Source organism: Bos mutus, chromosome 7, assembly GCF_027580195.1.
Source record: "Bos mutus isolate GX-2022 chromosome 7, NWIPB_WYAK_1.1, whole genome shotgun sequence".
NCBI classification, from domain to species: domain Eukaryota; kingdom Metazoa; phylum Chordata; class Mammalia; order Artiodactyla; family Bovidae; genus Bos; species Bos mutus.
The window spans coordinates 105,060,971-105,086,648 of record NC_091623.1 but is presented as its reverse complement, the minus strand read 5'-3'; the positions used below and the strand labels follow the sequence as shown (position 1 = coordinate 105,086,648).

General features: G+C 39.0%; 2 protein-coding genes and 1 non-coding gene across 5 annotated transcripts in view; 2 read left to right on the top strand and 1 right to left on the bottom strand.

The window, feature by feature from the left end:
- Nucleotides 1–342: 342 nt before the first annotated feature.
- MFAP3 (microfibril associated protein 3) lies at nt 343–17,352 on the bottom strand. The gene is given in 4 exon segments (XM_005894399.3): nt 343–4,629; nt 7,481–7,582; nt 7,585–7,958; nt 17,298–17,352. Coding segments are annotated over 3 exon segments (1,086 nt in total). The 5' UTR covers nt 7,775–7,958; nt 17,298–17,352; the 3' UTR covers nt 343–3,835.
- Nucleotides 17,353–17,361: 9 nt separating this feature from the next.
- The window catches only part of FAM114A2 (family with sequence similarity 114 member A2), a 35,743-nt gene continuing 27,426 nt past the window's right edge, over nt 17,362–25,678 (top strand). For 2 of the 3 annotated variants that reach the window (XM_070374661.1, XM_070374659.1), the window contains exons 1-4: nt 17,362–17,455; nt 22,255–22,496; nt 22,803–22,902; nt 23,302–23,394. In XM_070374661.1, coding sequence (XP_070230762.1) covers nt 22,269–22,496; nt 22,803–22,902; nt 23,302–23,394 — 421 coding nt within the window. In that variant the 5' untranslated portion in view covers nt 17,362–17,455; nt 22,255–22,268. The remainder of the gene's footprint in view (nt 17,456–22,254; nt 22,497–22,802; nt 22,903–23,301; nt 23,395–25,678) is intronic. The other variant, XM_070374660.1, reaches the window with a different exon arrangement.
- Nucleotides 18,926–19,028, top strand: LOC138988660 (U6 spliceosomal RNA). Its single transcript, XR_011464932.1, has one exon. It is a non-coding gene; the product is annotated as a U6 spliceosomal RNA (small nuclear RNA).

Below are 25,678 nucleotides of genomic sequence, written 5' to 3'. Positions count from 1 at the left end.
TGCTCTAAAACATGTGCTAAATTATCTCTAGGCCTTTACTCAAGCTCTGCCTTTCCTAAGAATGGCTTTATTTTAGAAATGGGAAACTGCTGTACTTGCGCCAGGTGAGGATGGTCTGGTAACTTCACTCTCATGCCAACTGTAGGCAGGACACCCATCTCAGTATGGCTCATAGCACCGAGAACATACAGATGCTTAGTAAACATCTGTAAAATTTAAATGGGTAGACATAGTAGCATCCAAATTGACTTCAAATTTACCCCTGCTCAAAATCATTAACATCAAATTCCACCAACATAAAAATGAATACATCTCTACAGAAGACTTCAGACAAACAAAATATACTCCACTGAACATTTAATGCATTACATTCAAGTACAACTTTTTTTTAAAAAAAAGGACAAAATTATAAGTATTCATTAAAAAGGTAACTATTTAAACATCATCTGAACCATATTAAGTAATTCATTTACTTTTATGAAATGTGTTGAGAACCTAGAGGTTATGCATAAGGCTTAGCATTTTTAACATTGCTGGCCTAGGAGAGAAAAGATTGTATTCTTTAAATGGTGATTCAGGAAATCTGATATATTCAATACTTGTGTTACAATAGCTGGTGTGTAGAGGCAAGACTAGCACCCATGACTGGCTGGGCCCTGGAAACAAACATGCCATGCTCCCATGCTGCTCTGGGATACAGAATACAAAATCTGACCTAGGCTGAAACAACGTGCAGGGTGTGGAGAGGACTATGGCGCGGGTTCACTGAGGACAAAAGGGAAAGCTGTGAATTTTCACTTTAAAAATATGTGTTAAGTGAGGTGACGAAGCCAGGAGCCTTCACACAACTATTTGGTGTCAGCAACTCCCAAGATACTTATATCAAGGTGGCTGGGAGGAAATAAAAATGTCCACTGGGCCAGACTCAAGAACTAAAGTGTTGGAACAGATACAACTTTGAGGATAGGTTTATCAAACAGCTTATAAACAAGTGGCATACCAGTTCAAAAGATGCCTGACTGGTAAGGAATTTCAGCTGGCAAGGAATCTCTAAAAATGTTTATATGCCTTGTCTTGGTAAATTTATTTTACAAAGCCACCATTTTATTTCACAAAGATGATAAGGGTCATTAAATCCCAATACAAGACAAAATTTATAAATGATGACAGAACTATTTCAAATCCAAATTGCCGAGTAAAGGCATGTTCACCAATTATAAAATCTAGCAAGACAGAAGGATAATTACACTACCACTATTGTCAAAAGACTGTTAGACTGTAGCTGAAGTTCAAAAGGTTAAGGATTTTACAAAAAGATAACAGGAGTATTAATTATATATGAAGAGTATTTGATTAGCTAGAGAAAATGTTAGCCAGTGTGATTTTCTTCCTGTGAACAACTATTTCAGATTTACAAAGTACCGGCTCCACTTAAATTTTGACCTACTTTATCAGTGGCACCATAACCTGGAATACTCAGAGTAATCCAATTACTTTGGCAACTAAATTGTCACCATTATACTTCTAAAGTAATTTATCCAGGATACACTAGAGTAGCCTATATCTCTTATACAGTATTGTGCAACTTACAGTTTTTTTCTGAATATTTCTTATTTTTCCCAAGCCCTGTTTCCCAGGACTTTGATCATTAAATATGTCTACCTTAAGGTTCCAAATACCTATGTCTATTATGAAAACATGGGGGGGTAAATTCATTCTCTTTAATGTGACAAGCTACATTCTAAAAATGACCCCAAACCTGCTATATAGGTACAGGTTATGAAGTGTTATCTAAAGATCTGAGGGACATTTAGGGGACAGACTCAGACCTTAGAAAAGGATTTTAAAGAATTTTAAATTCTCAAGAGAAACATTCTGGGAAGGGAAGAAGTGTTCTATAATCTAGGGCATGTTCCAGAGCCCTTGTTCTCATAGCCAAATGTATGAAAACAGTTTTCTTTAAAGGAATACAGGTCTATGAGCCAAGACAAGATTTGGCTAAATGATTGGTAGCTTCTGTTTGGCTCTGGAGGTTTCCATGGAAACAGCCTGAGAGACAGAAAAGGCAGCATTATCGTCTTTATCTGAAATGCCACCTGATAAAACTGCATATTGATTCATTTGTGCTATCCAGAACCAGATGTATTACTTCTGATAAGCCTTCACAAAGGGAGGCAGGAGTTCTATCTGGCCACACTTCAAATTTCCTGCCTTCCTCCATTTGAAACCTTAAATTAAAATCCTGATAAAACCTCCCCTGAACATTTCCCTCAGGAACCTCTAGTTCAAGTAAAGCTTCAGTAATCAGAAGCCAAATGAAGAAATGTGAAGCACACAGAGCTCCATTGCCAAGTTCTTAAAATTATATGACGCCAAGCTTACTGTAGTTGAAGAAATGACTCTGAAGAGTATTTACAATTCCATTATATCAGATCTCAGCCAGGCAACAAATACTGTCCGAAGTGTTTATTATACACAGTTGAATCAAGTGGCATCATTCATAATTTTTCTCCCTCTTTATGTCTAGATCATTTGTATGTGTGTGTATATATATACCTATATATCTGTATCTATATATTTAATATAGTAACACACAGCACACACCATTCTCTAATCTTATTTCAGGTTAGTGCTTCTCAGAAAGGCCACAAAAGCAGCCCTAGCTTAAAATTCTACATCTGATGTACACAAAAATAAAAACCTCAGCAACAATAAAATATAAACAAGACAAACAAGGTAAGGAGGCATGCAACCTTTAGCACCGTATTTAAGACGATAGAGTAAAGAGTGTTGACAGAGATCTAAAGAGGAATTCAGCTGTGGGTTTCCCTCTGGAATGAGATCCCAAACACAGAACTGTCTCGTAGAGTCCAGTACTTTTAAAAAGGGAAAGCCTGAGAAATTCCATTAACAGAAATGTCAAAATCCATAATTTACCAGAGACAGATGATTTGACACTGCTTCTTATTCTAAAAACAATAAAGACATTATTCTTTAGGAACAAATTTTTCACTTTGGGAGATCAGCTGAGAAATCAGTGCCAGCTCAGTGATTTATCATTTAGCTCATTTATCATTTAGCTCAGCTAAATGATACCTCAGTAAGTTAAAAAGACTGCTATACCCTCACAAGGACCAATTTACTCATGGAAAGTAGCTTACTCATGAGCAGTTAGGTCCCTGATATCTGTATAGCAATATATTCATGGGTGATACTGGAAAGATTCAACAGAGCATATACAATTGTATGCTCTACCAGCAAGACATCTGAAAAACACCCACACTTCTATGCACTGCATTGATGTGGGAATCCAAATCACAGAATAAAATCTCAGGTAGGTCCTTTCTGTAAAAAGGGACTCAAAGTCTAGGGAAGGGTTTATTTAGAAATGAGCTGAAGATTCTTATGGTTTAAAGGTGGTAGGTAAGAAGTCAGAGGGCTAGAAAGGACTTTAGATATCATCTAGTGCAAATCCCTCATTTTTAATGGCGGGAAAACTGAGGCTTCAAGAGAAGTGTCAGCTTTAAGCAATGAAAGAACTGTGACTAGAAGAGAAGTCATGCAATTTTGGGTGTGGTACTTTTCCCGTTACACTGATCTCTCAGGCTCCTTTAAATCTCAATGTGTATCATTTAATCAAGCTTGGGGAAAATGACTGAGAAAGATCAGAAAGGAAAAATGCTGAAGTTTTAGAAAGATTTTGGTAATAATTCATGTTCTGATAGGCTTAATATTAATGAGGGGGGAAATCCTACTTATTTTTTGATAAAAATGTTATTTTCTGCATGAAACATGTTCTTTTTCTGCAAGCTGTTTTTGTAGGTATGAGGGTAGCTCACAGTTGGCAGCTTTCAAATGACCCATCTTTGTAGTTAGAGTTCGATTCAGTAGATCCTGTATCATCAGGTGGGCTGAAATGACTGCTGTCCTGAGAATCAGTATCAATACTTTTCGTCTCTGACTGAGGGTGGACAGAAACTTGAACTGCTATCTCCTGGCCTTGTTCACTCAGGGAACCATCATCTGAATCTCCTCCTGGTGAATTACTCCGGCCCATCTCTGGGTTAATGACAAAGATGCCATCTTGCGCATTCAAGGCAGGTCTCTCTTTAATTCTCTCTCCCATCTCATCAGGGTCATCCACTCGCACAGCCTCAAACATCTCCTCTACAAAGGCCCGGCAGTTTAGAATAAGGGGTGGCAGAGGGACGCTTCTTGCCAGTTCTTCAATATAACGAGCAAACTCCATGGTTTTAAATTGCGTGACTTTGGCAAGTTCCAGAGTCTTGGCCGAGGTGATGATGGGGATGCGTTTTGCAATCTCAAAGGCCTTCTGGAGTTTCTCTGCCCCTTCAGTTCGGAAGAATTCATTGATGGCTTTCTCAGTTTTACGAAGATGGCTGCTCATCATGCACAGCCGTGTAACATTCAAGATGAGAGTGATTGTAAAGGCAATCAGGCAAACAACCATGTAGTAGACACTCATGTCTCCTGAGGTGAAGATAACACGCAGGGTGACCGAGTAGGAGGCACGGGTTGGAGAGGTGATATGACATGTATAGAGCCCACGGTCAGCAAAGGCTACGTTGGTGATATTCAGGAAGTTATCAGAAACCAACCATTTTCCACCTGATAACCCAACAGAAATAAAAAATTACAGCATAAACAGTACTATTACTAAATACGCAAACTGCCTTATCAATATTCCACCTCTTCATGAGAGCACGTTACATCAACTCATCTATTAGGTTCTGCTATTTTGTTAAATGATGTAAGACAGGGCAGACTTTTATGTTCAGAGTCTGAATTTTAAACAGGCTGGAACTTAAAAAAGGGAATCAAGATCTTCCTGAAACTAACGATTATTGTGGCTGCCTTTTCACTGCTAGATGTAAGACACCTTTCAGGGAGACAGGTGTGTCAACATAATGCTAAGTGACTAACCTTAAAAAGAAATGTTTATATATATGTGTGTATGTGTCTATATCACAGTCTCTACCTACACATTCTCATACACTAGAAGGCTATGTCTCAGAAATACAAAACAATGGCTATTTATAGGGTAATGAGTAATTTTTACTTCCTTTTTAACTTTCAATAATTTACTGTTTACTTATTTACTTAAGAAAAGACAAACAAAACCCTACCAATTTAATGTATTTGTTCAATTACTAACTGGCTAATCTGGCATGCCTTATACATGTTAATTTGTCTTGTTAGAAAAGGTTGGTTGATGATAACATCTTGATTTTCTGGCCAGAGTAAATAAAGCACAAGCCAAAAGCAATGTCTCACAAGTGAGGGTAAATGAACAGCCTGGCAGACAGAATAAAAGTTGCCCTAACATGCCTAGACTTCTACTTTAAATTGAAAACATGCTGCCTTTCTCCCATACACGAAGGTATCTTCATTCAGGAATGTGTATACAAATGTATATGAGTATGAAAACCAAAGCACAAGGACCAACAGCCTTGAATAACTTGGCTCTGCCTGCACAGTTCTCACCTCTAAGTCCTCAGTGTGCTCTGTGCTTTAACTATACAAATGCTTTAACTGCCATTCAAAGACAGGATAGATGGGCTAACATGGGGTGGAGGGTATGGGTCCCCATGCCTACAGGTAGTGGCCCAGAGGAGGCTGGGGGACTGCTTGTTAAGCACTGCTTCAGTGCCTAATTTTCTAGCTCCCTTTCATCTCTGAGATTCTACGGTTCAGGATTTAGGGGCACTTCAATTAGTAAGCACTGTGGACCGTGCCCATTCTTATCTACATCAACATTTATCTAAATTGTGTAGTTATATTTTTACTAATGTAAAAAGAGAAGGAAAACATGTAGCTATGAATATAGTCATTATTTTACAAGCTTCTGTCTATAAACCTGGAGCTATAAAAAAGATACCTTGTGAATCCACAGTATGATGAACTATATACATAGACTCCATTCATCAACCACTATAACCACAATCTAAACTCTCTAGCTCACTTGCTGATAATAGCTCAAGATTTATGAACCTTATACTAGACTGACATGCTTTTTAAACTCCTCTCACTTGAGATTCATAAAATTTAATACAATTGTCCAGAGCTGCTGCTGAAAGCATCAGTGATAGATGTTAGTGGTTTTCAAAGTAAAGGCAAAATAGAAAAATAAAACTGCCATTCTACTTGGCTGGTCTCCTAAAATCTGTTTATACGACCAGTCTATAATAATCACACTTACTGAGTAACTCACATCTTAGATGTGTTTGTCAGGACCCTAGGGCCAAAAAAGATAAGGCTCCAAATAGGGAACCCCAAATCATGTTCAAAATACATGTTCAGGGCACCACTCTAGACATTCTGATTTAACAGATCTATATTCTTAAGAAGCTCTGTTCTTTCTAACATTCTAACTCTTCAATTCCTTGGTGGCCAGTTTCTCAGTCTGTAGAAGGTTAAAATGTTTAGCATATACTTTAGAAGGAAGCACCATCTGTCTCCTTTTCTGTTTTCCAGTCTAAGATAAATAGCCAAGAGATTAGATTATCTTTCTAACAGAAAATATAAGCAGGCCTTTTCCAAAATGTAGCTTGTGAGGATACCATAATTTAATCTTTACCCCATTGATATTTCATGGCGATTTCTTTCTAAGGTGTTTTAACACAGGTAGTCTTCAAAAAAAAAATCTAACAGAACACTAGTTAAAGGAAACAATATTCTGATTAAGATGTGTACACAGGTTCTTAAATAGCAAAATCAAATAAAAACCTGTCAAAAGGTAGACCTTGGTCACCTTACTATGATGTTTGTGTGATTTTTTAAGACTGAGACACAAAAATATGTAAAGAGAAACTTTCCTATTTTCATGCAGTTAAGGTACAGAATTAAAAAGAGAAATGAGCTGGAAGGGCTTATAAAGTTCCTCCTCCATGCCCTTCTGATTCTCAGAGGGAGTTAAAACTTTTATGTACTGATCTTTATAACCATTTTCAAAAACATCCGGGATTTCCTCCAACATTTTTAGTAATTCATTTCTGAGTAAAAACAAAAAAATTATTTATGACAAGTTCACTTAACCAAAATCCTTCTTGATCTACTCATACAGGGCCAGCACACTGTACTACTCACAGTACAGTCTAGGTAAATGGTGCTCCTGGAGCTGTGCAGTACACAGTCCACACAGCTGTGTGCAGCAACCCTGATGGAGCCAACCTTGAATGAAGAAGGAAACCAGTTCGCCAAGAGGGGAGGAAACAGCTCACCATCATTATGTGAACACTTTTTAAATTTGTAACTATACTTTATTTTTTTTCTTCTTCTGGTTCAGTAATTACCATTATTTCACTTTTCCTGATAGGTATAATACCCTGGGCCTTTCAAAAGTTTTAACTATTTATTGCAGTACCTCATCTTGGATATTCCTTGTTGAATATGCCATAAAACCAAGATTGAAGTAACAGGAAATGAGTAATCTTGACTAATTATGCTTTGGGATAATTACCTCTGTCTCTGTCATCCAGCTGCTGTCCTTTTGAGTTGTACCAAGAGACCGGTTCATAGTGGTCGACTGTGAGAAGACACTTGATTGAAACACTAGTTCCTCTCTGGCTATGATGACGTCATCACCTGAGTGGGAATCTGCTGAGAGTTCAAAACTTGGAAGAAATGATGCATTGGAAGAACTGTGATTTGTTCCCAGTGGGATCATCTGGTTGAAGTCTACATCTTCCAAAGCAAAAGCAGCTGGCACAATAACACTCACCACTAAAGTGGATAAACAACAAAGTGGCTTCATGGGAAAATGGGAGAAAATCTCGTTTATATTTGGAGAACTCAATAGCTTCTATATTACAACAAGAGCACAGTGGGTCATTGATTGCTTGGTACTGGAATTTTCAAAAAAAAAAAAAAAAACCAAACAGGTAGATCCAGGTATATTCTGGAGTCTTCAAGATTAAAAGATACGAGTGGAGACCAACCTGAAAGAGAGCCAGATACAAAATTTAACCAACAAAGACTCATAATGGAGTGAAGCTTTATGTTCGAGAAATAAATAGATGTGAAACTGATTAGAATAACTGACATAAATATTATGAAGTGAAACAGTGAAAATACCACCTAAAAATTTCAACAGAGTCAGCAGAAAAAACACTGAACTGGGAAATGGCAGATCTAGATTCCGGTATTAGCTTTGCTAATAACTAGCTGTAAGCCCTTGGCAAATAGCTATGCTTGTTTTCTCATGTGTCAAATGGGGACTAGATGAGACAATCTCTAAGGGCTCTTCTAGTTCTGAAATGTTGTGATTCTATTTCACTCTGACAAATTCCATGCAAGAGGGAGCCAATGAAGGCTAAAATATTTAACTTAATGATCTTTTATTCCAACCTGCACCATTACCATCTGCTGTTATATCAATAATGTAAATCAACTGCTACATAATAATTATAACCATGGAGTTCAAAATTTGAGTAATTCAAGTATATAGACATTAGATATAAATAACGCAGGGCTACCTGAAGTAGTTTTTTTTGTAATATTAGAAAATTGCACCACTATGCATAAATAGTTACTGGCTTTTGAGGCTATAGAACTTTCCTCTTGGGTAAGAACATTAAACAAAAGAATTTTCCTTTAATAATTTTTTCAATATCAAGAGATAAGATACAGTATATTTAATAAGCTTGTAAGAATACCAAATTTCTAACTCAAAGTCTATAAACTAGCTATGGGAGGAACTGACACCTTAAATGTCTAGTTAGCAGAAATACAAACTACAGAGAAAGATTGTTAGACACATTCAGAAGAGTAAAATATCACAAATAAAAGCAAAATAATATCCCATTTCAAGAATCTATGTGATTATGATCAACTTCCTGGTCATCTGATTCCTCTTTTAAAATCACTGACTCTTACAGAAATATTTCAATTTCTATAAAATATGGGATGAAACACCTAGCTTTATTTCTTGTAAGGGCCAAACTAAAGAGTTTTGGAAATGACACTTACTTCCCTGTATATTCATACAAAAGCTGCTTGATCATGTAACACAAAAAGCAACAGATCACTGTATTTTGCCATTAAACTGCTCAGAGTCTAAATTTGACAGTTAAGTTGTAAACATCATATAAATTTCATTAGTCCTTGAAAGGATGGTTAGATGATGACAATAATTTTCTCTATCTTACAAATTTAAGGAGGGACCATTTGAAGTAAAACAAAGAACTTCAGAGTTTGCTATACATAATAGATGAACACTGTATGTTTTCATTTCTTCCCCAAATCCCATTAAAATGACACAAAGCTCTTGGGCACTGAAGGGGATTACAGAAGTGATCTGATCTAACCTCTTCACCCTGACTTGCTCTTCATATTATATAGTAAGCAGGAGAATCCTGGCCTCTATTGGGAGGGAGTTGAGAGTGGAAACAATGGAAATAAAAGCTTACAGAATGACTGAAGTAAACCAGGCACTGTGCTCAGGCTTGATAGTTCTCAACTTCTTTTCTACTACAACTGGCAGATAAGATTTTTGTCCTTTATTCTAGACTACTGGTTCTCAATGGTGATAGGAAATGAATGTGCTGAAAAGTACTCCAAGTTTCACCCAGGACTTCCATAAGGAGATTCTGTGGCTTCGTCCAAGTTGGCATTTCCCAAATTTCATTCATTTCTTCTACTGTCATTATTTGTTTAAAAACTATATCTTTTTATTATTTTTTATGCTTTTCTTAAAATTATATTTTATGCTTTTCATAAATTATTATTTCTGCTTTTCTTAAACTCATTGTCTTTCACAAAGTCTGGATAAAAGTAACTGTACACTAGGCACAATGCAAACAAAGCTATGTTATTAACTTGCAGAGAAACTTCTATCTGTTGAAGGCTCTGAGCTGCAGGCCTGCTCTCTTTTGTAGAGAAAACAAAACAAACCTCCACAACTTGTTTATTCTAATAGTACCTCACTTCTTATCCTGCCATTCCTTTCCTCCCCACTGCTTCCTACCACTGAGTCTACAACCCACTATCTTAGACTAGGGGTATACATTTTCATCTATTCAACAGTGTCTACTGAGTACCTACTATGTGCCAACCTACTGTACCACAGACACTGTCTCTGCCTTCATGGAACTCAGTCAGGTGGAGGACATGGTCATTAAATATATTCAAAATACACTAAATGCTACCCAAAGGAAAGTACAGGATGCTATAGGGAGCTAACCATGTTGCAGAAAGCTTCCCTGAGAAAGTAAGGTGTGTGACAAGACTTGGGGGGTAAATGGGAATGGAGAATGTTGGGGAGAGCCATCGAGGTAAAGGGACACGGGGCAGAGAAAAAGCAGATCAGTCACTGGTTAGCAAGGTAGTCAAGAAAAAGAGCTACAAGCAGTCATAATGAGAGACGGTGGCCAGAGAGTCATGGGTCTCATTCCTGATCCTGAAGAGGAGCAGTTTGGCCCAAGATAAAAACTGGAGATAAGACTTTGGGAACTGGAGTGGGAGGCTGAAGTGAGTGAAGGAAATTCACTATAATTAAGAATTGTCCAAGGTGAAGCAGTCAAAGAACTAAAAGGCTCAAAAGTGAGGTAGATCACCTGTGGGGATGCTACTGTCACCCCAAGATCAAGGAAGAAGACACCAGGAATGGAAGAAATGGACTCACTCTCCCTGCTCTGAGATGTAAGCATTTCAGAGGAACGAATAGCCTCCACGTGAGGGGGCTGTGGGGCAAGTGTCCTGGCAGTATTACTGCAGTGTGGAATTCCTTCTTTATGCAGCTTCCCCGAGCCTCCTCGCAAGGCCTGCTGCTTCTTCCCATCCAGATCAGGAGTTCACCTGAATGCAAGACGGCTATTCCCTGAGCCCTGTGGCCCTCACCAGTACACGACTCACCTGGCTCTGTACTGCCAGGCAGTCTACTCCATCTCACCTATGAGCCTCTTAAGCACAAGGACTGTATTTTTTAACGCTATGTGTCATAACTAGCACATACTCAATAAATACTTAATGATGAATAGTTTAAATTTGATCAAGTATGTGATGGATCTTTGTAAACTGACAAATGTTATACAACAGGGATCATAATTATTCAGACTTACGTGCACTTACTAGCACTTGTGATTATTCTCTGAGACAAAAAGAGCTACTGCTAGTAACCTCAAAAGATCTTAAAGGCATAATGCCTAAATGCATTCCTTGAACCGACCACTAACCCTCAATGTCTTCACTTACCATCGTGTCCCAGGAAATAATGGTAGGAATAAAAGATAACCAAGTACAGTTTCCAAACCAGGTTGAACATCTCAATCTCCTAAAGAACTTGTTAAAAATAAAGATTACTGGGTCCCACCCCAGACCAGTGAATAAAAATCTCTGGGTTTGGACCTTGGAATTACGGTTTTTAATTAGCTCTCTGGGTGATTCTGAGGCAGAGGGCTCATGGACTAGCAACCACTAATATACTTCTTCATTTCCTCTGTAACAGCCCTACCTAATGGTGCTCGACTGTCTGAACACTTTCAGCACAAAAGAGCTATCACTCAGATTCCACTCTGGATTAAGTTCACCCTAGAAACTCATACTTGCAGGCCTCTGATAGGCAGAGTGGCAGAGAACTTCAGTGAACAGACTCTCTAACCAGGTTTCCTAGGCTCGACTCTAATCAGCCTTTCGACTTCTGTTAATGACTTAATCTCTCTATGCCTCAGTTCCCTCATCTTTAAATGAGGGAAAATAATAGCATCTACTTCCACAAGATTATTGCAAGGTCTGAAAAAGACAGTATGTGAAAAACAGAGTCTGGTAACAGTAATCACTGTTAACTCTAGTTATTATTATTGTTGATATCACTTCGAGTGCTAAAATCAACACTTTACAGCAAAACCATTATTTAAGATATATAAAACACTTTTACTTGGAATACCATGAAACCACTTAAATATTTTGGAGGGGGAAGGAGTAACATCATAAGGTAATTTCAGTCTTTAATTTTAAATTTCACACTCCTCTCTCAGTGCAAATAGTTCACAAAAATATGGATCAAACAGGCATTGTAAACGGACCTTGGAGACTAACAGGACGTTACATTGTTTTCACCATGTCCTGAGTTTGTGCCAGAGAGCCTTTGTTGTTTCTTTTTTGGAGCTCTGCCTTCTTGGATCCAGGAGGAAGTCAACTCACTAAGAAGAATGTTCCCTTGGAATGTGGACTGAGACACTGTGGGTTAGGGACATTTGAGGAAGAGAAGGATTATAGGGAGCTGAGGCAACCACGTTAAAGGACAACAGGGATGGAGAAGGGAAAAAGAGCAGCCAGGAGACGGGGTCTAGGGAGGCGGGTGGTGGTGGTGGAGAGAGTTACAGAGGGGAAGAGAAAGAGAGGCTCACACATGCTGCTCTGGCTCTTGACAGAGTTCTACTTCCTGGCTCCAATAAGACTTTTTTTTTTAAAGAAATAAACATCTTTATCTAATTTCATTCAAAATTAAAACCACAAAAATGAAAACTGAATGTGCAAACAATGAAAGAAATGGAGAACTGGTCAGGTGGGAGAAAGAAGATTAAGTTCAGCAAAACCTGGAAGACAGGAAAAGAAAGGGCTAACTATATATAAGACAGGGAGAAGTACTTAACAGAAGTGTAATTGTGCTCTGAGCACAAAAGAGAAAGGGAGACTTCAGAAATTTTAGGAATGCAATTCAGTTTTAAGTTTGGGACTTTGTATATCATGCCTGCTATTCTCAATGGGGCAGCTGACATATGGAGGGTAAGAAGAATTCAAAAAGGAAAATCAAAGTGCCACTTTCTGTAAATAGTTAAAAAGAGCTATGCTATGCTTGTGAGTAAAGTTACTTAGTAGAATGTTTTATTACCTGTCTTCTGCATGAATAGGAATAACAGAAGAGTGTGATATTTAAATTTAATCTAACTCCTTTTTCATCTTTCAGGTACAGGAAAAAGTTAGCTTCTCTAGGATCATGAATAATCAGAAATATAGATGATTTTACCCTACAGAACCATTCTGGATATTGGCTGTATCATTAAAAAGGAAAAAGAAAAGTGCCTAAGTTATTATCCCTAACAGACTGCCTTGTTGCTGTGCCTGCCAACTTCTGAGAGAAGAAATATTCCCATTCTGTTCCAATTCTCAACAGAAGTGAATAAGGAAGCAACGTGGCTAATTTCCATTCTCGTGGCTCAATATTAAGTTGGCTGAAGAAATGGCTGTTTGCAGAAATAGTTCTGGGATAATTCAAAGGAAGGAAAAACACTGATGCCCAGATGGTACTGGTTTTTGCTCCAAGAATACTGGGATCGTAATGGTTCATTCTCCATAATTAAATGCATTTGAGCTGTATTTACAACTCATCCACTCTTCTCTGCCTGCACTGTTACACTTGAAAAATGGAGAAGTTCCCTTACACAAGGCACACAAATGGTCAGTGACATTCTGAATTGGCAAAGGGGAGAAAAAGGAAATGAAGAGCAGACTGTTAGCACTCCTCTATCCTTTCAGAGAACAAACAAAAAGCTGTTCTGCTTACACGCAAGCCTTACTATAGCAATCTGTAACATACAAAGGTTAGTAATACACAAACAGAAATCACCATTTTGAGGGCCATTTTCCAAAAAGTTTCTAACTTAACATAGCCCTTATGCTCCCAATAGAATCTTGGAGCCACTGCATACCTCATCATTGGCGCTTAGGCACTCAAACGTCAGCATATTTTCTGGCACACTGAGGAATACCCTCTTCTGTATTTGCTGAAGCTGTGCTTCAAACCCAGGGTTATTTGTTTTGCCCTTGACTATGATCATTTTTGCCATAAGCATCTGCTGAAGCTACACAAAGACACTGATTTCCTTGCTCATTTTTTTTCCCTCTGTGGTCTGACCCTACCCCCCAGTATCTCAAACTTCAGGATAACTAAAAAAAAGATCTTTACTCTCACCCTCAGATCTACCTGTCTAGCATATATATAACTTGAATGATAGCCACACAAATCTTCCAGTTTTGCAAGATCAAAGTTACAGTATCATCATGGCTGTGTGGTTAGGAGTGCGAATTAGGATTAAGAGTGCTTGATCCTATCCTTGTGTGAAGCTATGGGATCAAGAGGCCTTAGTATATACATCTATTGAATAAGGTTATTTACAGTAACCACCTCATAAGGTAGTTGTGAACACTAGATGAACTAATGTACATTTTAAATTCATGCCATTATTATTCACCTTTTCCTTCTTCCTTCTAGATGTTTTTCGATTAAGTCCTGCTGTCCCTGCCCTAGGTCACCTGGGTCCTTTTACCTTACCTGGGTACCACACTATCCTCTTAATTCTTAAATGGGTCTCCTTAATTCCCACCATATCCCTCTGATGTCCCAAATATTGCTCCCCTCAGAACTGGTCCTAAACACAAACCCAAAAGAGTCAAGGCAATTTTAAAATCCTCTACCCATGAAATAAGCTTCACATTTTATGGTATCCGTAATTCTCCAGGAATGGATTCAGGTGGTAGAAGAGAAGCACGAAGTTGGAGCCCAGCTGTGCCTGCATGTACACTAATTCCTTGCTAAAGGAATGAATGGATTAGAAGTCAAATCTGGTCTTTAGTTATACCTGTCACTAATCAGTTGTGTGACAGGTGTAACCTAATCTTTAGTGGTCTCAGTTTTCTTACAAACTGATTATCATTCCTATTTTCCTTTAAATCCTATAATTTCCCCAGCTTCCCTGTCATGGCTCAAAGCTTTAACTATACTTATTTCACTCTCTATTATCTCCAAATAACTTTCCACTTAAAAGTTTTGGTTCTAATTGTCCCTTCTGCTTGAAACTTCCTGCCCTCCCCATCTTTCTGTGGAAATTGGACCTTCTCTACAATATCCAATGTGTTTTTGACCTTATTCAAGAAGCCTTCCTACCTAAGCTCTCACTCTTCCTTCTGGATTTCAGATGAATTCTTTTGCTGTCAGTCTTCTAGCACACTGACAGCACTCAACTGTAAGACTTCACAGTTTCCTTCTTTTATGAATTATCTGTATGTCCAAAAGACTGTAAGCTTACCAAAGACAAGAGTCTAAAACCCCCTTGGTGGGGGTGGAATCAACATTCTGAATTCAGACACCCATTAATGTGGCAGTCAGAAAGGGACCTGCTATAAGTGTCTTATTGACTTTTTAGTCTCAATCTCTGGAAATTGTTAATGGAGAGATATGAAATATGGAAACATAGTTTTTCTCTCTTTTTTTTGGTGGGCAGAACACTCTAGAGTGAATTTGATCTATAACTCGTTTTCTCAAAATGCAATTCTTAGATCACTTAAATTAATCTGGGGTGCTTATTAAAGATGCAGATTTCTTGGTCCCACGCAAACTTAGCCCATCTTTTAATTTTTCATAACCATATTGTTATTCAGCAATTTGCAAAATGTGTTGCACGGGTCCCTGGGGGTCCCTGAGACGTCTTCAAAATGATTTTCGTAACAACACTAGAACATTATTTGCCCTTTCACTCTCATTCTCACACAATAGGTGCTGTTTTCCAGAGGCTACATAATGAATGATATCACAAGAGAATGAATGCAAAGGAGGTATGACAATCTAGCTGTCGTCCATTAAGTCAGATATTAAAGAAACTTGTAAAAATGCAAAACAATGCCATTCTCTCAAAAATTTTTTTTGCGGGCAAACTATTCTTCATAGACATGCCTTTTATGTTAACATGTAATGAATTTAATTATTTTAAATAAATAACTCTTTGGAAAACTGTTTTGACATCTAAAATGGCATAATAATAGATATAAGCCACACAAACAAAACCTCTTCAATATTCTCAAAAAGTTTTAAAAGTCTCAAGAGATTCTAAGACCAAAAAATTGGAACAATTTTCACTACAATTATCATCAACACTATTTAAAAGGTAAGATTAAGACACAATTAAGCGGCAATGGCACCCCACTCCAGTACTCTTGCCTGGAAAATCCCATGGACAGAGGAGCCTGGAAGGCTGCAGTCCATGGGGTTGCTGAGGGTCGGACACAACTGAGCGACTTCACTTTCACTTTTCACTTTCATGCACTGGAGAAGGAAATGGCAACCCACTCGTGTTCTTGCCTGGAGAATCCCAGGGACAGGGGAGCCTGGTGGGCTGCCGTCTATGGGGTCGCACAGAGTCGGACACGACTGAAGCGACTTAGCAGCAGCAGCAGCAGCAAGCGGTTTACCAAATTTCTATTCTTAAACTCCAAATTCTATGCACTTTCCATTACAACAGAAGATCAGAAGAAAACACCTATTTTATACTTATAGTGTTTTTAGTTTGGGGAGAATACACATTTTTAACATGCTCCCAGGTGATACTGATGCCCCTAAATTTAGAGGATCACCATTAAAGCAAATAAACTATCTGAAGGGTTTTAGGAAGTGACAGTTATTATGTATAGATATTAAAATAACTCTGAAAACATGAAATTGAGTTAGAAGTCTCGGGTTCTTAAAAGGTCAGGTGCCTTCACCTCTCTGGGACTTTTTTCACATCTGTACATCTGTACAATGAGGGTGTCTGTAACTTTTTTCTGGCTATCAGTTTGGTTGCACGCATTCTCATTGCCCAAGAGCAACTGAAGAGGTACATCTTTTTGATGAGGGGTCAGGGGTAAGCTAAAGTCATAAATCACAGCATGTTACTCTTCAGCACAGAAGCCTTCAAATGCCTTTCCACTGCTTTTCAAATAAAAGTCAAAATTCTTATCTTGGCTCACAAACCCTACAAAATTTGGCCAGTTTAAGTTCCTGGTCTCATCTTCCTCTTTTCGGTCCACTCACAGTGGCCCTTTGCCTTTTCCTTAACCTGGCTCAGTCTGTTCCCATGATAAGGCCTTTGCAGTTGCTATTTCTTCTGCTCCTAATACTCATCAGCAGCTCTTCATAAGATTTACCCCTCGCTTCGTTCCATCACTTTGTTCTGCTTAATTTTCTTTAAAGCACGCACTACTATCTTAGATAACCGTGTTTGCTTGTAAACTTGTTTATGGTCGGTTTTCTCCACTAGGCTGTCAACTACTTGAGCACAAAGCCACAGTCTCTCGTAAACCAGGGTGTCCCAAAAGCCCAGAGAAGTGTCTGGCAGGTAGGTGGAGCTCAGTAAATACAGGATGGCCGAATGCCTGCAGCAGTCCAAGCCAGGCTTGCAAAACGGCCACGGATACTCCAGCTTCTTTTACCTTGTACCCTAACCCACCGGCTCAAACCCACGTCTCGGGTGCCCCACTAAACCCTCCACACCCCCTACAGCGACCCCAAACTAGCCCTCACTCACCAGACGCCTGCCGAGCTCCTTCCGGCCGGAGCTGCTGCTTGACCCGGAAGTTCTCTCGGTTAAGCGAGGCCGTCTCCACCCTGAAAGAGGACTTCCGGGGCAGTAGGAGCAGCTTGTCGGAGAAGGCAGTGGAGGCGGTGAGGGAGGAGGCGGCCTGGGTGAGGGGCTTTCCCGGAGGAGGCGGGCCGGGTGTGAGGTCCTGGGGTCGCCGAGGAACGGGAGGAAGCAGCCTGGGGCTGGGCGGCTGGCCCCTCGCGGTGGACGCTGATGCTGCGGAAGTCCTTTGGTTATTGAAACGCTAAGCCCGTGTGAGGAATTCTCGTCGTTGTCAGCGTCGGAGAACTTAGGAGCCCAGGTTTACGCCAGAACTCCCGTTGGGCACTCGGTCTTGTAATTGGGAAGAAGGGAGAGCAGATTTTGTCCGTCTCGAGACACGTGGTTATTTAGTAAAGATAGTAATGCTCCAGGCAACCACTTCGTACTAACAGCTCCTGTTTACCCGTGAGCGATTATGTGCCAGGCTCTGTTCCGAACCCCTCACGTCCACTGGGTCGTTTTGTCTTTCTAGGAACTCTGGCATGTAGGTTTTACAGATGTGGAACCAGAGACGCAGATAGGTGACTAATCCCACAGTCACTCAGGTATAGAGTTGGAAGAGTGTCAGCCTAACTCCAGAGCCCATTATATTACTATATACTATATATAACATCTAATATGTGTGTTAAGTACATACCACTGTGTTTTGTAGCTTGGCGAGAGCACACGGATAGCAAAAAGATGGTAAAAGAAAAAGTAAATATGTGTATTCAGCTACAGGAAACATTGATGGAACTTTGTGCAAGAACTGTGTAGCTCTGGGAGTTCTCTGGTGGTCCAGTGATTGAGACTCTGCACCCTCGATGCCCCGGACTGGGGACCAGGGCAACTAAGATCCTACAAACCACGCTGTGTGGCCTAAATAAATAATTTAATTAAAACAGCAACAAAATAGCAACTCTGTAGCCTTTCCTGTTAGGCCCCTGTAAGTAGGCAGAAATTGTCTTAAATTAATTCCCAGTCTCCAAAACTTGTCATACGGTTCAGTTCAGTTCAGTCCCTCAGTCGTGTCTGACTCTTTGCGACCCCATGGACTGGAGCATGCCAGACCTCCCTGTCCATCACCAGCTCCCGGAGTTTACTGAAACTCATGTCCGTTGAGTTGGTGATGCCATCCAATCGTCTCATCCTCTGTGCCCCATTCTCCTCTTGCCTTCAATCTTTCCCAGAATCAGGGTCTTTTCAAATGAGTTAGCTCTTCGCATCAGGTGGCCAAAGTATTGGAGTTTCAGCTTCAACATCAGTCCTTCCAATGAATATTCAGACTGATTTCCTTGATGTTTTAGAAGTGTATAATGTATCATATAATGTATGGTTTATCATATTCTCTATGGTCTAGGATCTATGATGTTATATAAATCTATCTTTCTAGCTTTATGCCTCCTCATCATTTTCCTTCTCATAACAACTACTTCCAGTATCTGTCTGCATTCCACACTTTCAGACCTTTGAGCTTTCCTTTGTGTTGTTTCCACACCCTTGAATTCTCTCTTTGGCGTCTTGATCTGTCAAAATCCTAAGTGCCCTTGTGCTGGCTTTGGCAGCTAATATACTAAAATTGGAACCATCCAGAGAAGATTATCAGGGACCCTGCTCAAGAATGACTCCCAAATTTGTGAAGCCTTCCAAATTTTTTGGCTATGCTCCAGTGTCTTGCAGTTTATAGTCCATGGGAACTTGAATAGAATTTGCATTCTACTATTATGTGAAAATTGTATAAATCTTAATTATGTTGGTTTGATTCACAGTGCTTTACAGGTAGTAGACCTTCTGTTTCTCTCTATATTCATTCTATTAATGGATATTCATTTCTCTAATTCATTCTATTAGTGGATATTCATTCTATTAATATCCTTCTATTTCTCTGTATATTCATTCTATTAATTTTTGAGAGTTTTATATTGAAACTCTGACTAAAAATCTTGGTTTATCTACTTAAAAAAATAATTGTAATATATAGTGGATCCATACGTAACCTTGTTCAGTTTTCCCAAGTCTCCTGTAAATGTGTTATCATGCTTTTGTAATAAAAAAAAAAACTAAAAAAGACCAAAATCCTAAGTTCCCTTTAAGGCAGATGTTACAAGTTCAGATGCCTACAGAGGTTACTCAGGTAACATAAATGAGTCAAGTGGAGTTGGGTGGAGGTTATGGGGATCTAGAGAGCACTACCCTGTCTAAAAGATCCTAGCAAATATTTGGCATGAGCTAGTTATTACCACGGAGAAGGCAGTGGCACCCCACTCCAGTACTGTTGCCTGGAAAATCCCATGGGCAGAGGAGCCTGGTAGGCTGCAGTCCTTGGGGTCGCTAAGAGTCGGACACGACTGAGCGACTTAACACTTTCAGTTTTCACCTTCATGCATTGGAGAAGGAAATGGCAACCCACTCCAGTGTTCTTGCCTGGAGAATCCCAGGGACGGGGGAGCCTGGTGGGTCTATGGGGTCGCACAGAGTCGGACACGACTGAAGTGACTTAGCAGCAGCAGCAGCAGCAGTTATTACCAAGTTGAATGTGGGCCCAGTGTTGTCAGATCTTTCGGTTTTACAAAGGAAGTTGGAGATTTCTATTTGTATATGAAGTCTGATTTTAAAATGTTAAACCAATTAGTATAAAAAAGCATTAAACACTCTGCAGGCCAAACAAAAACCTCTGTAGGCTTGATTTGGAACTCAGAATTCCAGTTTGTGATCACTGTTCTGTGCTATTTAAAGTTTTTAAAGGTATTTAAAGTTGAATGTTATTTCCTGATCCTTGCATACTTTTCCTTGCTGCCTGTCCTTTAAAATTTTCTGTGTACCTCAGTTATAGTGCTGTTTACAGGCTGCCTTAGTTGTTATTATGTCTCTCATTTTTAGTATGTTAGAAATGTTTTGATGGCATTGATGGATTGGATCTAATTATGTGGTTAGATTGTGTGTGTGTGAGTTAGTCTCCTCTGACTCTTTGCAACCTCATAAACTGCCCCTGTGTCCATGGAATTCTCCAGCAAGAATACTGGAGTGGGTTGCCATTCCCTTCTCCAGGGAATCTTCCCAGCCCAGGCATTGAACCTGGGTCTCCTGCATTGCAGGTGGACTCTTTACCATCTGAGCCACTAGGAAAGCCCGTGGTTAGTATATATAGGTACAAGATATGTGCTTATTTATACTTAAGGTCTGGGTGTGTGTATGTATGTGTGAAATGCATTTCTTTTCCTCCCCTGGTGATACTTTGTTATCTCAGAAACCAGCATCTCCTGTTTGTAAATACACCAGTAATATCTTTGCTTTAATCGCTAAAGATCTGTACTTCTGGAAGGAATTGAATTGGTTAACTTTGCTATTCAAAAGCTGGCGTGATGTAAATCTTATCCTGATAGCTGAAATTTCATAATCTTCTCTTTGAAAAATTGAGGTAGGGATGATTAAGAACTAATAAGGTTTTTAAAAAAATGTCAATTAAAGGAAAAGTTAATAAATTGGACTTCATTGAAATTTAAAAGTTTTGCTCTGTGAAAAATTATGAAGAGGTTGAAAAGATAAGCTACAAACTAAAATAAAATATTTACAAAGCACATATCTGACAAAGGACTTGAATTGAGCTCTCAAAACTTAACAGTAAAAAAAAAGTCCAATTAGAAAGCGAGCAAAAGATAAAAATAGCTGTTTCACTGAAGAGGATATACAGATGGCAAGCACATGAAAAGATGTTCAGTATCATTACCATTAGAGAAATGCAATGTAAAGCTTAAACCCATATTAGCGCACCTATATCAGAATGGTTCAAATAAAAAATAACACTGCCAAATGCTGATGAGAATAAAAAGAACCTTGATTTCTCGTATATTGCTGGTAGAAATGTAAAATAGTTCAACTACTTTGGAAAAGAGTACGGCAGCTTCTTAAGTCCAAGATTGCCACTAGCGGCTCAGACGGTAAAGTGTCTGTCTGCGATGCAGGAGACTCGGGTTTGATCCCTGGGTTGGGAAGATCCCCTGGAGAAGGAGATGGCAGCCCACTCCAGTATTCTTGCCTGGAGAATCCCATGGACCACGGCGCTTGGCAGGTCCATGGGGTCACAGAGTCGGACACAACTGAGCGACTTCACTTTCACACAGCTTCTTACAAAATTAAGCATGCACTGGTCATTTATTCCAGGGAAATGAAAGCTTATATTCCCATAAAAACCTGTATATAAATGTTTATAGGCATTTTAGTTGTAATAGGCCTAAACTGGAAACAGCCCGGGCATCCTTCAGCAGGTGAGTGGTGAAACAACTGAGATGCACCCATACCAAGGAACACTGCTCAGCAATGAAGAGGGAGAAACTACTAATGCAGCAGCTTGCATGGATCTTGAGGGACTTTTGCTGAGTAAAAAAACTCAGTCTCAAAAGGTTACATGCTGTATGACTGCATTTATATAACATCTTGAAATGACAAAAGTATAGAGATGGAGAGTGTCAGTGATTGCTGTGGGTTAGGAGGTAGGTGGGAGTGGCTAAAGATAGCTAAAACACAAGGGATCATTGTAATTGAATTATTCTGTATCCTGACTGTGGTAATGATTATATGAATCTGTGCATGTGATAAAATTTCATGGAAGTAATTATGCTCGCATGAATGAGTGTAAAGCTGGTGAAATTTTGAGTTAGATCAGGGGATGGTACATATCGGTACATAGCGGTATCCTGGTTATGAAATGCTATAGTTACACAAACTGTTACCTTGGGGAAAATTGGGTGAAGAGTACATTAGAGCTCTATTATTTCTTACACCTGCATGTGACTTAGTGATAATCTCAAAAAGTTTAAACAAGTAACAAGTAAAAAAAGCCTATAATTAATTTTTTGGGGTGGGGGGGCTTTTATTTTACCAGGCAATGATCTAATCATGTCGAATAAAGATGATCTTGAGACTGCAGTGATAACTGAAGCAACTCCTATCCGTGAAGATGAGAACTGTGAGCCAGTCAAGAATTTTGAGTCAGTTGACCAGAGTGCCAAGTTGGAGAGTAAATCAGAACCTGTAGCTTCTACTCGGAAAAGACCAGAGTCCAAACCTTCCAGTGACCTTGAGACAGAAGTTCTCCCTGTTCAGGCATCACAGGCTGCAGGCAAAGTAGAGTATCTATTAAAACACTGAAATTAAAAAATATTGGGGCTAAAAGGAATATGGAATCAAAACAAACTTGGGATTATACTTATTTACTTCCTTTTAAAACCATAAAACACTAAATTTTCTCAGTTCTATAAATGCTTACATGCAGTTAACATACATCTGCCAGTCAGTACATTTCTTGAGCCACACAGTATGTATTTGTTCAGCCATACTTTTGGCCAATAATTAGCTACCTTGTGTATGCACTCTGACTTCCCTCTAATTTTTCCATTTTTCTTTGGTTTTTCTGGCTACTGGGAAAAATAGGAGACTGTTTCCAAAGATGTACCCCAGTCCGGATGGGGCTATTGGGGCAGTTGGGGCAAGTCCTTGCTGTCCTCAGCCTCAGCTACAGTAGCCACAGTAGGTAAGGTCATCAGTCATTTTGTTAATTTTTGTGCATATTTTGCTACAGATCTGTGTTAAAAATGACTTTGTTAATCATTCTTCCATGATTATGCAGAGGCTTTATAGTTTGAGGATGCATTAGAACGATGGGCTGATTTATATTGCCACTAAAATTTATAATTTTCATTAGAAGGTTGACATTTAGGAATTATAAATATAAAACTATTATTTAGTGATAATCAATTTTTGGGGGGAGGAGATAAGGATAAACTCCCCAAAATCAGTTATATAAGGTCAAAGTAAAGTCTTGTAATGAATTTTAAAATCTGTGGGTTTGAATTTTGGTTTGTTTCTTAAGTTTTGGTGGCTAATTGCAAGTAATATTCAAATATGAAAATGTTATCATTTTTCTCATCAGGACAAGGTATTTCAAATGTCATTGAGAAGGCAGAGACTTCCCTTGGAATCCCTAGTCCTAGTGAAATTTCAACGGAAGTCCAGTATGCAACAGGTCAGTATATGGAAATGTTACAGCCTAGAATTATGGATTGAAATGGAATAGTTCAGCTCATTTCTTCAGTAGATGTTTATGGATTGTGATGTTCAGGGTGTCATGGGACTGATGAGAAAGGAGACTTGAAATCTTTGACTGACAGAGATATATGTCCTTTAACCACTTAGGTGTCTGTTTTTCATTATTTATGCAAGGGGATGATATTTTATATTGCAGAGGACTGTTATAAACATTAAATAAAACCATGAATATAGAATGTAAAAATTGTCTACCTTTTTGCTTGGCACAATTGAGTAAGAGTCTAATAAGAGTTAGCTGAATGTGAATCTGTTGTGGCTTGAAAAAATATTTTAATGTATTAGTTTTGGTGTTGTTGCCCTGTCACTAAAGTTTGGTTCATTTTTTTAAGCCTTTTTTTCCTGTCCTTCAGTTTGCATAGTTTTTGTTGTGGCTTTGCTAATCTTTTGCTGTGTCTAATGCTATTAAGTCCACTCAGTGACTTTTAAAAGGACCTGGATTCCATCCCTGGGTTGGGAAGCTCCCCTGGAGAAGGGAACAGCTACCTACTCCAGTGTTCTGGCCTGAAGAATTTCATGGAGAGAGGAGTCTGGCAGGTTACAATCCATGGGGTTGCAAAGAATAAGACACGACTGAATGATGTTCGGTTTTACTTTCATTATATTTTCAATTCTAGAAATTCCATTTGTTTCTTTTTTCTTTGAATTTTCCGTTTCTCACCTTCTGATGTATTTATTTTAGTGTCCCTGTCTGCTAATACTGTCATCTCTGACATCTGAATCTATTTTTGTTGAGTAGTATTTTTTCTTGGTTATGGATCACATTTTTCATTTCTTTGATTCTCGAAATTAAAAATGTTACATAGTTGAGTGGATTTTGTTGTCTTTTAAAGGGAGTGAGTTTTGTTTGGAGGGCAGTGAAGATATTTGTAGCTTGTGTGCATGCTTAGTTGCTCAGTCATGTCCGACTCTATGACCCAATGGACTGCAGTCTGCCAGGCTTCTCTGTCCATGGGGTTCTCCAGGCAAGAATACTGGATTGGGTTGCCATGTCTTCTTCCAGGGGATCTTTCCAACCCAGGGATCGAACCCAGGTCTCCCACATTGCAGGTGGATTATTTACCGTCTGAGCCACTGGAGAAGCCCAAGAATGCTGGCGTGGGTAGCCTATCCCTTCTTCAGGGAATCTTCCTGACCCAGGAATCGAACCGGGGTTTTCTGCATTGCAGGCCGATTCATTACCAGCTGAGCTACCAGGGAAGCCCATTTGTAGATTAGGTTGATGTTTTTAAGACTTCATTTTAAGCTGCTTTAGGGTGAATCTAGGGTAGCCTTTATAAGTGCTAGTTAGCTTAGCTACTAAGCCTCTAATCCTTCTGAGGTTTCTATCTAATTTCTAGGTGTTTAACTAGGTCTGTCTACTTGATTGTTTGGAAGTCAAGTATCTCTCAGCCTAGCATGAGCTTTGGGCATTGTTTAGTTTATAGCTTCATGGTCATTCTTTGCCCAGTATCATGGAGTCTTCCAATATAAGAATAGCTTAGTATTCAGCCCAAGACTCAAGGGCATGCCTGTGTAGATAGCTGGAAATCTTTACCTCTGTAGCTCCCTCCTCTTCAGTACAGTAAAGTCTGAAGATATTGTGGGTTCAGTTTCAGGCCACTTCAATAAAGTGAATATTGCAATAAAGCGAGTCTCACAAGTTTTTTTTTTTTTAGTTTTCAAGCATATGTAAAAATTTATACTATGTTATAACCTATTAAGTGTGCAGTAGCATTATATCTTAAAAAAAGTGTATATACCTTAATTAAAAAATACTTCATTAATGAAAAATACTAACCATTATCTGACAATGGAGGGTTACACAAACCTTCAGTTTGTTAAAAAAAAAAGCATTATCTGAAGAGTGCAGTAAAGTGCAATAAAATGAGGTGTACTTGTACTCTGACCTGCAAATTCCAGGTGCTTCAGCTTTCTTGCCTGTTTCTTCCACTTAGTAAGACCATGCTCTGCTTGGGTTTCCCTTCCTTGTGCTGTGGTCTGGAAAGCAAACCAATGAGAATTCTCTTCATTTTTTTCTTTTCTCTCCTGAACCATAGTCCAGTATAGTCTGTTGTCTAGTATCTGGAGATAATTGTTCTTCATATTTTGTCTACTTTTCTAGATGTTGTGGTAGAAGGGCAAGTCTGACATCAGATAATCCATCATAGTTGGAAGCAAAAGTCCTCCCTACAGTAGATTATTTGTTGATCTCCTATAATAGA